The sequence below is a fragment of the Hemiscyllium ocellatum genome, chromosome 31 (genome assembly GCF_020745735.1).
Source record: "Hemiscyllium ocellatum isolate sHemOce1 chromosome 31, sHemOce1.pat.X.cur, whole genome shotgun sequence".
Classification (NCBI taxonomy): Eukaryota; Metazoa; Chordata; class Chondrichthyes; order Orectolobiformes; family Hemiscylliidae; genus Hemiscyllium; species Hemiscyllium ocellatum.
Genome location: NC_083431.1, coordinates 38523222 through 38538207, shown reverse-complemented (window position 1 = coordinate 38538207; position 14986 = coordinate 38523222). Strand labels below are relative to the sequence as shown.

Below are 14986 nucleotides of genomic sequence, written 5' to 3'. Positions count from 1 at the left end.
TTGTGGTCATTGGAGATCAGTCATCTCAGCACCAGAAAATCTCTGTCCTAGGCCCACCCATCGGCAGCTATTTCAATTATAAAAATGTCAGGTGTGGAGATGTCAGTTAATGATTGTAGCTTCAGTTACATCCAAGAAGCCTGACACCATCCAGGACAAAGCAGCCCGCTTGGTACCCCATGCATGACGGTCAACATTCGGTCTGTATACCACTGACACAAGTGACAGTAGTGTGCACCATTTACAAAACGCATTGCAGGAACTCAGACTCCCTCAGCTGCACCTTAACTACCTCAGAAAGGCGAGGATAGCAGATACACACGAGTTGCCCAACTGAAAACTCATCTCTCAAGCTACACATCAACCTGACCTGGACCCATAATTACTATTCCCTGGGACAAAATCCAATGACACGGTGGGTGTCTCCGCAGCCCAAGACATTCAGGGGTTGGAGCAGGCAGCTCATTTCCACTTTCTGAAAGGCGATTAGGATTCTGCAATAAATACTGGCCCAGTCAGGAACACCTACCTTCTCTTGAAAGGATTAAAGCACTTTAAAACATTGCAGCCCACAGACAGACTTATCGAGGGGATCGGCAGGGTGGACCGCACTGTTGTTATGATGGTCCAACCCCACAGGGAAATTGACAGCACAGACAAGCTATCCACAAAGATGCAACTACCAAAACTCAGCCACCAAGTTTTTGGTCACAGTTCACTGACAGTAACCTTTTGGTGAAAATTGTGAAGAAACAAGACCAAGTTATGGGACAAAGAACTCTTCCACTAGGCTAGATGGTTACACAAATATATTCACAATTTTGGAATCATTCTAGAAATCACATAGATAAGTAAAGAATCCATTTGGCTACAAGTTCAACAGCGCCAATCACACCTGTTTGGTCTCAAACTCTGATGGCAACGAATTACTAAGCTAGAATCTGTACAAAGCTCATTGTAACAGTATAGTGATATTGGATTAGAGGCTGGGGCCATGTGTTAGATGAAAGCTCTCAAATGCTACAGTTATCAGATCCCCTTCGTTTGGTTATCTAACAATACTCTTCACTGCTACTGTCTGGAATTCAGAGCCCCCGTGTGCTGTTCTGTTCAAATCTCCCATTACAGCCAGAAGCTCACCATCCCCTCTGCAATGTCCCGAGCAAAGCTGACACGATGGTTCCATGGTAATGGACGGTCCTGTTGAATGAAAAAAAAGAGACCCAGTTACTTTTATATCTTTCAACTTGTCATCAACAGGAAGCAGTTCCCATAAAAGGAACAGCTAATTTATCCCTTCCAACAACTGCCGTTCCCTCACAGTCAGACCATAGCAAAACATGTAAATACAAGGAGCAGCAATGCTAAAGTTAGATGCATGACAGAAAGAAAAATGAAATGTGTTAACTATGGGATAATAAATTTATGGAGTGAGCTAGCATTGAAGAACATCGATGCCTCCTGTCAAAGGGATATGGGGTTGAGGAATATGATGGAAACAGTGGAATATGCAGAAAAGTAATAGATGAGAACAAATCATTTTTTCCTGCTCCTATCATATATACTGCAGTATTAGCAAAAATATCTATTGACATGCAATGCATCCATTTTTCAGTTGTAAAACCTGTACCAAACATATCACAACCTGTACCCAACCCACACAAGCATTGGTCCAATTGCTAAATGTGCAAGCCCCAGACATACATTAAACTCCTCGAATATGGACATTATGGGGCTTAAAGATGTACAATACTCCTTTATAGGCATATTTGAGATTACAATCTTTAAATTAGTCAGGCAACATGTTCAGGAGAAAGTTTAATAATTGTCCTATATTACAGACAGTGTTGCCCCTTCATATTATTCCAATAAATATAAAACTGTCTAGCCGTATGACCTTTCACAAGTACAGGGCATTCTCTGTGACACGCATCATTGTAAACCACTTGGCAAATGGTTCAGTGAAGCCTTCACTGGGAAAGGGTCCCTCATAGTACTATGGTTCGAAACTGCAGAAAACCGGAATACGCCCTTAACAAAACACTATAGTTGTCTGTCATCACTTACTAAGTCTTTGATGATGCTTCTCAGTGTCCCTCCTTTGATGTACTCTGTAATGAAGTTCAGCCTCTTATCTTTATAAAGGACACCAATGAACTTTAGAACATTCGGATGGTCAAGACAGCGCATCACCTTCACCTGATTACAGAAACAAACAGCAAACTTTAGTGATGACCCACACAAAGAACCATGTGTAACATTAGCACACACTATTCTCATTTAATTTCACACACTTGATTCACTCATCTCTTGCCCTATAACACAGTTATACTCTAATCATTTTAGAAATTCTCTCAATTAATTCTCAGACCTGAACTTTAAGCAACAAAAAATGCATTTAATTTGTAAAATGCTGTTATGTTGATATAAAGAGCTCTCCCTGATAAAACAATCTGTTTCTGTGTAACTTAGCGACGCAGTATACAAATAGCCCAGTGGATGCTGACATAGCCCATATGTTATTGTGGTCCAAAAACTAAAGCTGCCAAAAGCCTGGAGGAGAGGAAATTGCAAATATACCTCGAGAAGGTGAATGTCAAGATTAGCCTAGACGTGATCACACACTAGGTCCATGTAAAGACCAGCCCTTGCAAAGCACCCCTTTTCTTACAGCAGTGAGGGATGACTAGATTAGATTAGATTAGATTTCTACAGTATGGAAACACGCCCACCGGAGAGTAACCCATCCAGACCTATTCAACCGTGACAAACGTACCTAACACTATCGACAATTTAGCATGGCCAATTCAGTCGACCTGCACATCTTTGGATTGTGGGATTTTAAAATGAACAAAGAAAATTACTGCACAGGAGTAGGCCCTTCAGCCCTCCAAGCCTGTGCCGATCCATATCCTCTATCTAAGCTTGTCACCTATTTTCTGAGTATCTGTTTCATTCTACACCTTGCCCATGTATCAGTCTAGATACATCCTAAATGACGCTATCATGCCCGCTTCTACCATCTACACTGGCAACGCGTTCCAGGCATCCACCACCCTCCGCATAAAGAACTTTCTATGCATATCTCCTGTAAACCTTTCCCCTCTCACCTTGAGCTTGTGACCCCTAGTAATTGAGACACCACTCTGGGAGAAGCTTCTTGCTATCCACGAACTCCAACCCCAATAATGCCCAAAAGGCTTACTGGGCCTTGGTTGTACTTACAGCTGTTTTGGGAGACTCCCAAAGTACTGCAGACAATCAATAATTTTCTTGCTACTTAAATTTTTAAAATTCCAAAATAAAAAGGGATGAAATACAGTGACATTACCAACAACAAATGATACCTCACTTTGAAAATACTTTTTTGATCAAATTCATTTTGTTGCTTTAAACATCAGAATAGACACCAGAGCTTGAAGGAATCATATTCCATGACACAACATGTAGTATAATTTACCAGAAGGCACCCCTGTATTCCAGTATGATAGCATGTGTTCTATTTTTACTATATTTTTGTATTTTTTTTTACACACACACACACACACACACACACACACACACACACACACACACACACACACACACACACACACACACACACACACACACACACACACACAAAAAGTTACATAAACCACTGTTGTACATCTACTGGACTATTTAAAATTCACTTATGATCGCAACTGATGGTACTATTGGACAAGTCTTATCCCAGAATGAAATCTGCCTCACTAAGTTATATGATTGATGAAGTCAACATGGTGGTTAGCCACAGATACATATTTGACACAGCTACAAATATTTATTAACAAAGCTTATTACACAAAAGAACTTTCCAGATCTACGTAGTTAGAATGATCTCACAACACACAATTAAACTAAAAGTTTTCCTATTATTTCTCCAGAGGCTCATGCCCAGAGGAACAAAATCCCCCATCTTAACCCTAAAGATAGTTTTCTTAACCCTAAGGATTTTACTTAACAGACTCTTTCAAGGCTGCTCTGTGGACTTTAGAGACAGCAGAACTAGACCTTTTTAATTCTGTCAACATGAACATTTTTACTACACAGACCTAAACTTCCTCAGTTCTGAACCAGGAGAAGTCAGTTCAAAGTTTCAAAAACTACCTTTTTGCTGAGAAAGCTTACTCCCTGAATCCTTCTGGGAGACAAATTAAACTGACTCCTAACTTAACACTGGAATTTTTTGAACTGAGTAACCTTTTTTGAATGGAATAAAAAATAAAAAAAAGTTGCTCATCCCTAGATTTTTCTGAACTGTTAACAAAGCTAATGGCCTTCCAAGCTTTCTGTACCTGTCATAAACACCACTTTATATAAACATCCTTCCATTAATACCGCAGCTGTTTGTAGTCACTTTATCTGTTCCATTCTGGATAAAGTCAGTTACCAAATGATTTTTTGCCCTTTATTTTTAAGATAAATGAAACAAACACCTAAGTGTCACTATTGTGGAATGCAAACTTAAAATAATACATTAATAAAAAGTGTATAATTTATAAATTCTAACTTTGATCTCTACTTCATGCATACAAGTACTAAATCCCAATATATCACAACAGACAAAAGTGATACAGAATAAAAAGACAGGAAATAGCACTGACTGTACCTCAACCTTTCCCGATCATTATATTAGCATAATTATAATGGTCCTTTAAGTTTTTCCAATCACTTACTATAAAACACTGACCAGGGAAATGTTTCCCAGAACCACAAAACATTTATAAATAAACTTCATCCATTTTCAATTCCACATCCTTGCCAGAGGGTGACATTACAAACGATCCCAGTTCAGTTGAAAGATACTTAACTGATTATGTAATTAACTCTCAAAAATGGGAATGTACCTGGGTGACGTGAACTCATTCTCACACTTAAAATATCTCCAATTAGGTCAACAGTACATTATCGTGTACATTAGTATTCCTATTCATGCTACTGGACAGGAGCATTAACTATGGATGTGTTACACTAGACCACAGACACACACTGAAATGAAACTCTTATTGACCAACCTCTTTCAGAAAAGTCCTTTGTGTTTCATCGTCAAAGCGGATCAGTTCCTTCATTGCCATGACCTCCCCGGTCTCTCTGTGTGTCACCTGATCAAAAAGGGAAAAAAAAAAGTACACATAAAAAGTGAAATGGAACTGCTACACTGGATCTCGCCAAACCACGAAACAATTCCAATTGTAGATTCAGGGCTCAAAGTACGCACATACAGAATGGACAGGCTTATAGAACTGGGATTACAGTTCAAGGCCAAAATCTTGAACTACATTTTTTTTTAGGTTGCAACTATGGCTAAGTGTTGGGCTAAGGTAAAGTTTATTTTGTGGCAGGCTGGAGCCAAGGCTTCAAAAGTACACATTGCTCAGGGGACTGGGCAACACTGATAAGGCCATATTGATTGCTTTGTCAAAAGCTGCTAAGGTGATGCTGTATATTCTTCTTATAGTGACAGAAATGTAGAAAGCAGGAGAAAGAGTAGATCATTCAATCCTGTTCCATCATTCAATATGCTCAAGGCTGATTCTCGATCTCAACATCTCATACACTCTCTCCCCATAGTAGGTTCATTCAGAAGGTCAGCAGGAATGGGATACAGGGGAACTTAGCTATCTGAATACAGAATTGGCTGGCCAACAGAAGACATTGAGTGATAGTGATAGTAGAAGGAAAATATTCTGCCTGGAAGTCTGTGGTGAGTGGGGTTCCGCAGGGCTCTGTCCTTGGGCCTCTACTGTTGGTAATTTTTATTAATGACTTGGATGAGGGGATTGAAGGATGGGTCAGCAAGTTTGCAGATGACACAAAGGTTGGAGGTGTCGTTGACAGTATAGAAGGCTGTTGTAGGCTACAGCAAAACATTGACACGATGCAGAGATGGGCTGAGAGGTGGCAGATGGAGTTCAACCTGGATAAATGGGAGGTGATGCATTTTGGAAGGTCGAATTTGAAAGCTGAGTACAGGATTAAGGATAGGATTCTTGGAGTGTGGAGGAATAGAGGGATCTTAGTGTGCAGGTACATAGATCCCTTAAAATGGCCACCCAAGTGGACAGGGTTGTTAAGAAAGCATATGGTGTTTTGGCTTTCATTAACAGGGGGATTGAGTTTAAGAGCCGTGCGATCTTGTTGCAGCTCTATAAAACTTTGGTTAGACCGCACTTGGAATACTGCGTCCAGTTCTGGTTGCCCTATTATAGGAAAGATGTGGATGCTTTGGAGAGGGTTCAGAGGAGGTTTACCAGGATGCTGCCTGGACTGCAGGGCTTATCTTATGAAGAGAGGTTCACTGAGCTCGGACTTTCTTCATTGGAGAAAAGGAGGAGGAGAGGGGACCTAATTGAGGTTTACAAGATAATGAGAGGCATATATAGTCTCTGGCTATCGACTCTATTTCCCAGGGCAGAAACGACTAACACGAGAGGTCATAGCTTTAAGCTAGTTGGAGGAAAGTATAGAGGGGATGTCAGAGGCGGGTTCTTTACACAGAATTGTGAGAGCATCGAATGTGTTGCCAGCAGCAGTTGTGGAAGCAAGGTTATTGGGGACATTTAAGAGACTCCTGGACATGCATATGGTCACAGAAATTTGAGGGTGCATACATGAGGAAATTAGTCTACATTCCCTAATTTTCTCACTTCTTTTTTATAAATAACAATTATATTTATACTCACTAACCTGCTGAGACCTAGAGAATTTGGGACAATGACACTAAACACCCGAAAGTGCTTTAAATCAATGAAGCACTTTTGAAGTGAAATCGTTGTTGTGGTGTTGGAAACATGGCATTCAACTGATATGCACAAATCCAGGAGAAGCAGAGTAGCAGTAGAATCAAGGGGCAGGTTATTTGGCCCTGTGAGATTGTTCTGTCATCAAATGACATATGGCAGACCTGCAACTTAACTACAAAACTGCCTTGACCTATATCCTCATGATTAATAACAAAACGTCAATCTCAGATTTAAAACAAGTGATCTTTCATCATGTGCATGTCAAACAGATTTCAAAATATAATTTTGTTTAGCCTTCCACTGCCCACACTCACCCCTCCTGGAGTTATACTCCAGAAGTGTTTTGACTGTGATTTTCAAACTTTGACCCCGTTCCAAGACTTCCCAGCCATCTGAAACATTTCACGATCAATCTTGTTTGTTCTCCTTAACATCTTGAAGGCTTCAACAAAGTCACCACTTAAACATTCAAATTCCAGGAAATAAAATCCTACTTTAAGTAGCCTCTTGATATACTAAGTACTTGGAGTCTATGTATCATTCCGGTAAATCTAAACAAACATTCTCCATCGCTACCACTGCACCCCTCTCTTCCCTAAACACACTATCAAGGGCTAATCTACCCTTCATAACATGTGCTTCTCAGAGTTGCTCACAGAGCTTCAGGAGTGGTTGAGAAAAAGGAGTCATATTAGCTCTACACCCCCTTGTATTTCGGTCCTCCAGCTATAAAGACTAGCATTCATTACAGGACAGTACAGGCCCTATGACCCTCGATGATTCTATTAAGTCTTGCTAATTACATTCTAAGCCTTTTCAGAAGTTAAAATAAACAGGTGATTTTCAAAGTGAAAATTGGCATCCTACTCCAGAAATTTGCCAAAGGAACCAATGTTAGTGACACAACTATGTATAATCTGTATTAATCAATGAAGGGATTGATTGTAATATAGATAAACATACTTGTGATTAAAAAGATAGGTAGGAAAGCAGCTTGTGGTGAGGAGCATGCAGTCAGGAAACATGAGGTTTCTGGCTTTGATAGCAAAGCAGAATATCATTAACAATGCCATGAGGACTGCACGGTCCTCATTGCATGAGTCAAGATATTAGCTTGGAGGTGCAGCAAGAAAATGGAATGCTGGCCTTGACTGAAAAGCAAGACTGAACACAGAAGCGAGGAAATTTTGCTCCGACTGTACAGGGCACTAGTGATACTATATCTAGAGTAGTTGTGCAGTTCTGATCTCCATAAGGGAAATATTCATGTTGGGGTCAGTTCAGAGAACTTGGTTGATATCTGGACTTGAAGGTGTCGTCTTATCGAGGAAAGGCTACACTCATTGGAATTTAGAAGGATGAGGGGAATGACTTTTGGAAGGTACAGAATTCTGAACAGGTGTTAACAGGGTAGAAGGTAAATGCCAAGAGGATGGTTCCTTTCAGGAGCAATCTTACATAAGACAGCATAGTTGCAATATAAGGCAGCTCCCATTTAAGACACAGCTCCAGAGGAATTTCTTCTCTTGAAGGGTTGTTAATCTTCAGCATTCTCAATGACTGAATAGTGGAAGACTAAACAAAAATGTTCAAGGATGATGACAGCCTTCCGATCAATAAAGGGAGCCAAGGGTTTTGAGGGAGGAAAGACAGCAAATTGTGATTAAACCATATATGTTCTCTTATTGAATAGCAGAGCAAGTTCATAAAATCAAATCGCCTACTCCTACTTCTGTTTTTTGTATTCTTACATTAAAAGGATATTTCAATGATTTATTGTCAGATTCTGTTTATAGCTTCACATCATTCAGAAAAGACTCAGTTCTATTTTGAGATAATAAGTTTGCCAGAGTCATAAGCATTAACTTAATTTTTTGTAATTCTCAACTTCTCTTGACAGTTCTGCCACCAAATACATATGTTGTTTCCAATCCTATTGTGAATATCTAAACTCCAAAAAGGTCAAGAACACATCACTGATCAAATTCAACAAATTAAAATATCTGCTCATTATCCTTATTCGGTCTCGTCAATTTCCAAAATAAGTTAATAATTTTCCTTCAATGCCATGAGCTTCAAACTTGGCTTAGAATATCTGGAAGTGCATTTTTAAAAATGCTTCATGGAAATCCGTATCAATTACATCTTTGGGCATTCCCAATATCTACTGGAGTCGCTTTTTAAAAGAAGTATCATATTTGTCAAGCACAATTGTGGTTTGTATACCTTAATAGCTTGCCCAAAATAGCCTTTTCCCAGCACTTCGCCATGGATCAGGTCAGAAGGGCGGAAGATACGATGCATTTTGGAGGCAATCCGCAGAGACTCTGAACGGCCCAAATCTTTCTTTTGAGAGGCTGGTGATCCGGTGCTCGGCGACTTGTCAATACTGCAACTTCTCCTGGAAGCAGAAGACCATCAGTCACGCTAACTGACAATGGTCTAATCAATCAAATTCAACAAATTCCATGTCTTATTAGATTAAATGATCAAATATTGAGCAAACTGAAGACTTCAACCAGGAGTAGTAAGTAACAATAATACAGTTACAAATACATGGTGCTCTCGCCATTTCTGCTCTGTATCTTTGCTTCAACCAAGTGGCATTGCAGACCAGATAAAACATTCACTTGGTAAAATATTTCAGGATGAACTTGGGCTTGAATAAGGAACAGAGAAAACAGGATGAACACATTGTACTGTGTAACCTCAATACAATTTAAAAAGAAAACAGCAAATAGGGATGACTGAAATTGTAAAAGGTTCTGCTGATTGCATTTTAAGATATTATATAGCACCCCAAAAAAAAACAGCAGCTCTGGACTTAGTTTTCAGGAATTAAACTGGGTAGGTGGCAGGGACATTATTTTGGTTGCAGGTCAGCTAGGTTTAGTGTGGTTTTAGAAAGGGGTCAAGATAAACCAGGAAATGGGGATTGGCAAATCTTACTAATGCGATTCTTCAAAAGTAGTTTGAAAGAGGCTACATGAAATTAAATCAGTGTAAAGAGCACACGACATGACAGAAAGAAAGGGTTCAGAGCGATGTTCCCAGAAAAAGTCGTAATTCTAAATAGAGACCACTTCTTGGATGTTAGAAGACCATAGTGTGGGGTCATTGAAACACAGAAGATAGACTAGACCATTCAACCTTCTAATCTCCTCCACCATTCAATATGGTCGTAGCTGATCGCACAGTCAATATCCAAATCCCACCTTTCCCCCAAATTCCCGGATCCTTTGAGCTAGAACAGCTATATCTAACTTCAAAAATATTTTAGCCACAACCATGCTCATCCCACTCTGTTTTTAGGACTGAAATGAGAAGAAATTTCTTCCCACATTCACCCTTTATCCTTAAACCATGACGCCCCCAATTCTGGACCACTCCACCATTGGGAACATCCTGCCTGCCTCTAACCTGTCTAATTCAGTTAGAATTTTATCAGATTCCTCCCTCATTCTTCTAAACTGACTCAATCCCTCATACATCAGTCCTAAGATCCCAGAAATCAATTTGCTAAACCTTTGCTACAGAGAGACTGAGCAAGGCCATCCTTCCTCAGATAAAGAGGCCAAAGCTGCTCACAACACTCCAGGTGTGGTCTCACCAATGCCCTGTTTAATTGCAGCAAGACATCCTCATTTTGTACCTGGATCCACTCATTACGAAGACCAACATACAGTTTGCCTTCTTTACTGTTTGCTGCATCTGCGCATTTACTTTCAATGATGAGGACACCCACGTCTCATTGAGCATCACCCTTTCTCAATTTACAGTCAAATAATCATCTACTCTCCTATTTTTGCTACCAACGGATGACCTCACATTTATCCATATTATTGTGCATTTGCTGACTCATACAGCCTGTTCAAATCACACTGCAACATCTTTGCATCCTCCTCACAGCTCACCTTCCACCCAGCTCGATCCTATCTGAACACTGAGAACTATATTTTGTTCCTGCATTTTTTTTTTAAATAGCGGGGCTACGTTAGCTAACTTCCAATCTGTAGCAACTATTCCAGAGTCTAAATATTCTTGAAACAGGACCAAAGCTATTTCTAGGGCCATTGTCTAAGTAGTCTGTAAAGAAGATTCAGGCCCTAGGGATTAATCAGCCTTCAATCCCATCAATTTATCCAACACCATTTCTTTACCAGTTCTGATTTGCTTCAGTTCCTCCCTCTCACTAAATCCTGTACTCCCCATCATTTCTGGTTTGTTAGGGGTTTCCCCCTTTGTTCTGTCTTCACAAAGTTTTGAATTTAGCTCAGTCATTTCTTTGTTCCCCATTAGAAATTCCCCTATTTCTGACAGTAAGAGATCTATATCCATTTTCACAATCCTGTTCTCTTGAATACCTACAGAAACTTTGATGGTCAATTCTTATATCCCCTACAAGCTTACTCTCAAACTCTATTTTCCCTACTGAATCAATCAGATGGTCCTTTGATGACTTCTAAACTGTTTCCAATCCTCAGGGATGTTGTTTTCTCCTTGCCTATGTGCACACTTAATTTTCATGGCTAATGCTACCTCTAACTTCCCTCATAAGGCATAAAGCAGGTATGGGGCTACTGTTCTCTTTACACTCTTGGGCCACACAGGAATAAATAATATTTTGTAGTTTACCCATTCACTATTTGAATGTTTACTATTGCCTTTGCACTATCATTCCTTCAAGTGATATTTCCCAATCCATCACAGCCACCTTACATCAATGTTTTTTTTCCCTTACGATACAGGGCCCTAGTCTCAGAATTAACCACCTCACTCTATCCAAAAGAATAATTCAATCAAATTCTGGTAACTCTTCCCAAAGGGATCGGTGTAAGATACTTAGCTGTAGTATTACTGAGGGGAATAACTGCTGGGACCAAATTTAAAAGGAAAGTTTGGCAAACAAGGTGAGGACATGCCAAACTTTAGTTTAAAAAAAAGTATTAAAGGGCAGAAGGATCGAGAGAATAACTAAAAAGGAAGAATTGGTGCCTACTAGAGATCAAAATGGCAATCTACTCAGAGGCAAGGAGCACTTTGCAAGTATCTTAAAAGACAATAGTCATTGAGTATGTTTATTCCATCCAATATTTCAATAGAAAAAGAAATATTGACCTGGAGTTTCCGATGGCCAGATAGTTAATCATTTCTGCAGTGGAGATGGGAGCTGTGCATAGGGACCCTGTGGAGTGCAAGAGAACTGCCCCGAATTTGAAAATTCCACTATTCTATTCCCCTACACCAGGAACCCTCCCAAAGTGTCGAGCAACATCTCTGAGGGAGAATAGAAATGGTAATTTAGAAAGGCACAAATGGAATTCAAAACGGAGGAGCACTAAGAAATGCATTAGGAGAAAATCAAAATGTGATAATAAAATTGGTGAGATTGAGATGTAGCGAGGTACACAGTTGATTTTGAAGTGCAAATCCATGGATCCCCAAGGGTGGGCAGACAGGTCCAAGGCAGTTAGGAAAGCATTTAGCATACATTTTATGCTTCCACTAATAAAAGGCAAGAGGATGTTTATTATACTGTACATATATTAAACAGTCCACAGCCTGAGTACTATGACTAAATTACAGAAAGGATACGACCATATGCAAGAGGATTGAGAGGATTTAAAGATACCACAAGGAATGTAGAGAATGAGAAAAAAAATGGACAAGCTGGCTTTTTGCTTTGCAACAGTGGAGGCATTTAATTAAGAGCCTTAAAACGATGAGGGACTAGTAAACAGTGATGATAATTCCGGGGGAGCATGGTTTTAAAGTAATTGGTAGAAAGAATAGGAAAGGAGTCCAGGAGATTGTTTTTTTGTGACTGACTGTGATAGGAGACTGGAACTCACTGCCTGCAAAGCAAAAGGTAACAGAAGCAGAGGCAGAAACCCCGAGGTCCCATAACTTACAGGACTCCAGACCAAGGACTGAGAAATGGGATTAGTCTGGACAGCTCTTCCTGTGCTGTTGCTTTCTCTGTTTCTACGTAAATTCCCAGCTTCTTTATAGAGATTTCCATTGGATTTTTAATATCCATCCAAACTACCAGAGCTGGAGACTCCATCAAAATTCTCATTCAAAATAAATATTCCCCAATTCGTTCCTAAGGAAGTCTGCACTTTTGTCCCAATAAAGTTGAGAACACCCAGCATCATGTTAGGGATGTTTTAAATAGTTTGTAATTTTTTAATAAAAAAGGATTTTGATTTACACAATAAACTCTACTTAGTAGAGCTGAGAAAACAACAGGACATTCATGTTCTCAGCTGATGTTCATCTCCTTTCAGTTCATTCAATGGTAAAGGATGATTCAAATGCCAAATCAACACAACTCCTCAGAATAAAACAAACAGCTTCAGTCTGGTCTTGTGCTGATTCCACTCTAAACAACCATGAAAGAAGAAGGATACTCTTTTATGATGGCAAACAAATGAATAACGTTCCTTCAATCTTCTGGATGTGGAGGTGTCAGTGTCGGGCTGGGGTGGACCAAGTCAGAAGTCACAAGACACAAGACACCAAGTTTATTTGAAATCACAAGCTTTCGAAGCGTGCTCCATTGTCAGGTGAAGTGAGCTATTAGACTCTAACCTAGTATCATGTGACTTCTGAACTAATCTTCTGGAGGAGGTTTCCATTTTCTGCTTGATGCTTCCTCACTGCCAAGATTGAGAATCTAATTGAATGAAGGACTGAGTCGATCAATGTCAATAGGGAAGAGTGAATTCTTAAATATATATGCATCTTTCAATGAGTGAGCAGAGTGATGGGCCAAATCATCTCCTACAGTCATATGTTTTGCTGCGGTTTTAAAGGTCATCTTATAGGATGGTGCATGTTAAGAAACAGCAGATCAAGGGAATATTCAGTACAAACTATAACTGTCCTTACATGATAGGGCGTTTTTTGACCGCACTACCTTCTCCATTAGGGGCACTTAACTTCCGTGGGCTGTAAATATCGGACATCGGGCTGCTGGTCTCTGCTTGGTCCTCCAGTAGAGTGTCATGTGGATCATGTTCAATAGTTAACTGGAGCAAGCGACTGGTTTCTTGAATCAGGAGGTCAATCTGCAAAAGTCAAACATCACACAATCCAAATATATTAACTCTTACACAATGAGGTATGCTCAAGGAAAAACCATCAGGACCATTTTATAACAGATCACCTTGTTCTCCAGCCATATTTGCCCGTAGTACTCCCCTCGCTGTTGTACATATAGTTGTTCACTCCACACATTTGCTGTTGTCTACTACACAGCTTTCCCAACTATGTAGGACAGGTTTAGTCCATTTTATCCAGTGATTCCTCCCAAACACCCCCTTATTATACGGCCATGGTCTCCAGCTTCTTCCTATTCCACTGTACCTCCATATGGTTGGTGTTATGCATTTCTCCTTCCAATAGGAAGAAGAGAACCTCTCTCTCCAACTTCATTACTTCCAGTGGAAGTCTACCTAAATGGTTAGCATCTCATCTGAATCAATACAGAGCTCATATTGTCCATTCTCTCCAACACACCCAGTTGCCAATGGGAAATGCCAACTTTAGGGGCCAAGGTATGATTCTGCCTTTGAACCCCCTCTGCCCCCAGCAAATCTCAGGAGTTCCTTTCTCATTCTTAGTAATTTATGCATTAAGTGATACAGTCACATGGCAACCCTTTGTATTTAAGCTCAAAAGCAAATTATAATGCATTAAAACCTCAAAATTATTGATCCTCTATTAAAGCCACAAAATAAAACAGAAAGCTTCTTTTTTGGACTCAGCAGTATTTAAAGTGGCAGAAGAAAACAAGCACAAATTAGCAAAAGATCTGCTCCCCCTGCCAAAAATAACTGGCACTCCTCTGCATAAAAAAAACCCATCAACTTAAGCAGGAGGTTCACAGACGGGTGAGTCACAGCTAGATGTTTCCACTGCATATCCTCTGAACTAGAACATTTTAACAAGGCACTTACTATCTTTTTTTCCCCCAATTCATCTCTGATTTAGATTCAACAACTGACAATCTTCATTACATTAACATCCACTACATGTTTCCCCATACAGTAATTCTTGGATTTATCCACATGACCAAAGTAATCCACATTCATTTGCAAGGAATTAGTTACCTCGGCGATGTTTCTGGCTTCCAATTAACTGAATATTTCTTTGTTTTCAGGTTTAAAGCTCTCCTGTGCATTGCAATTTCCTCCTCCTTCACATCCCCCTGA

The 14986-nt window shown here is 39.8% G+C and overlaps 1 protein-coding gene across 2 annotated transcripts in view; it reads right to left on the bottom strand.

The window, feature by feature from the left end:
* The window catches only part of limk1a (LIM domain kinase 1a), a 68671-nt gene that overhangs the window by 15383 nt on the left and 38302 nt on the right, over window positions 1-14986 (bottom strand). For both annotated transcript variants that reach the window (XM_060847892.1, XM_060847893.1), the window contains 5 exons: window positions 13662-13840; window positions 8994-9168; window positions 5040-5126; window positions 2068-2199; window positions 1141-1200 (listed from right to left, as the gene is read on the bottom strand). In XM_060847892.1, coding sequence (XP_060703875.1) covers window positions 1141-1200; window positions 2068-2199; window positions 5040-5126; window positions 8994-9168; window positions 13662-13840 — 633 coding nt within the window. The remainder of the gene's footprint in view (window positions 1-1140; window positions 1201-2067; window positions 2200-5039; window positions 5127-8993; window positions 9169-13661; window positions 13841-14986) is intronic.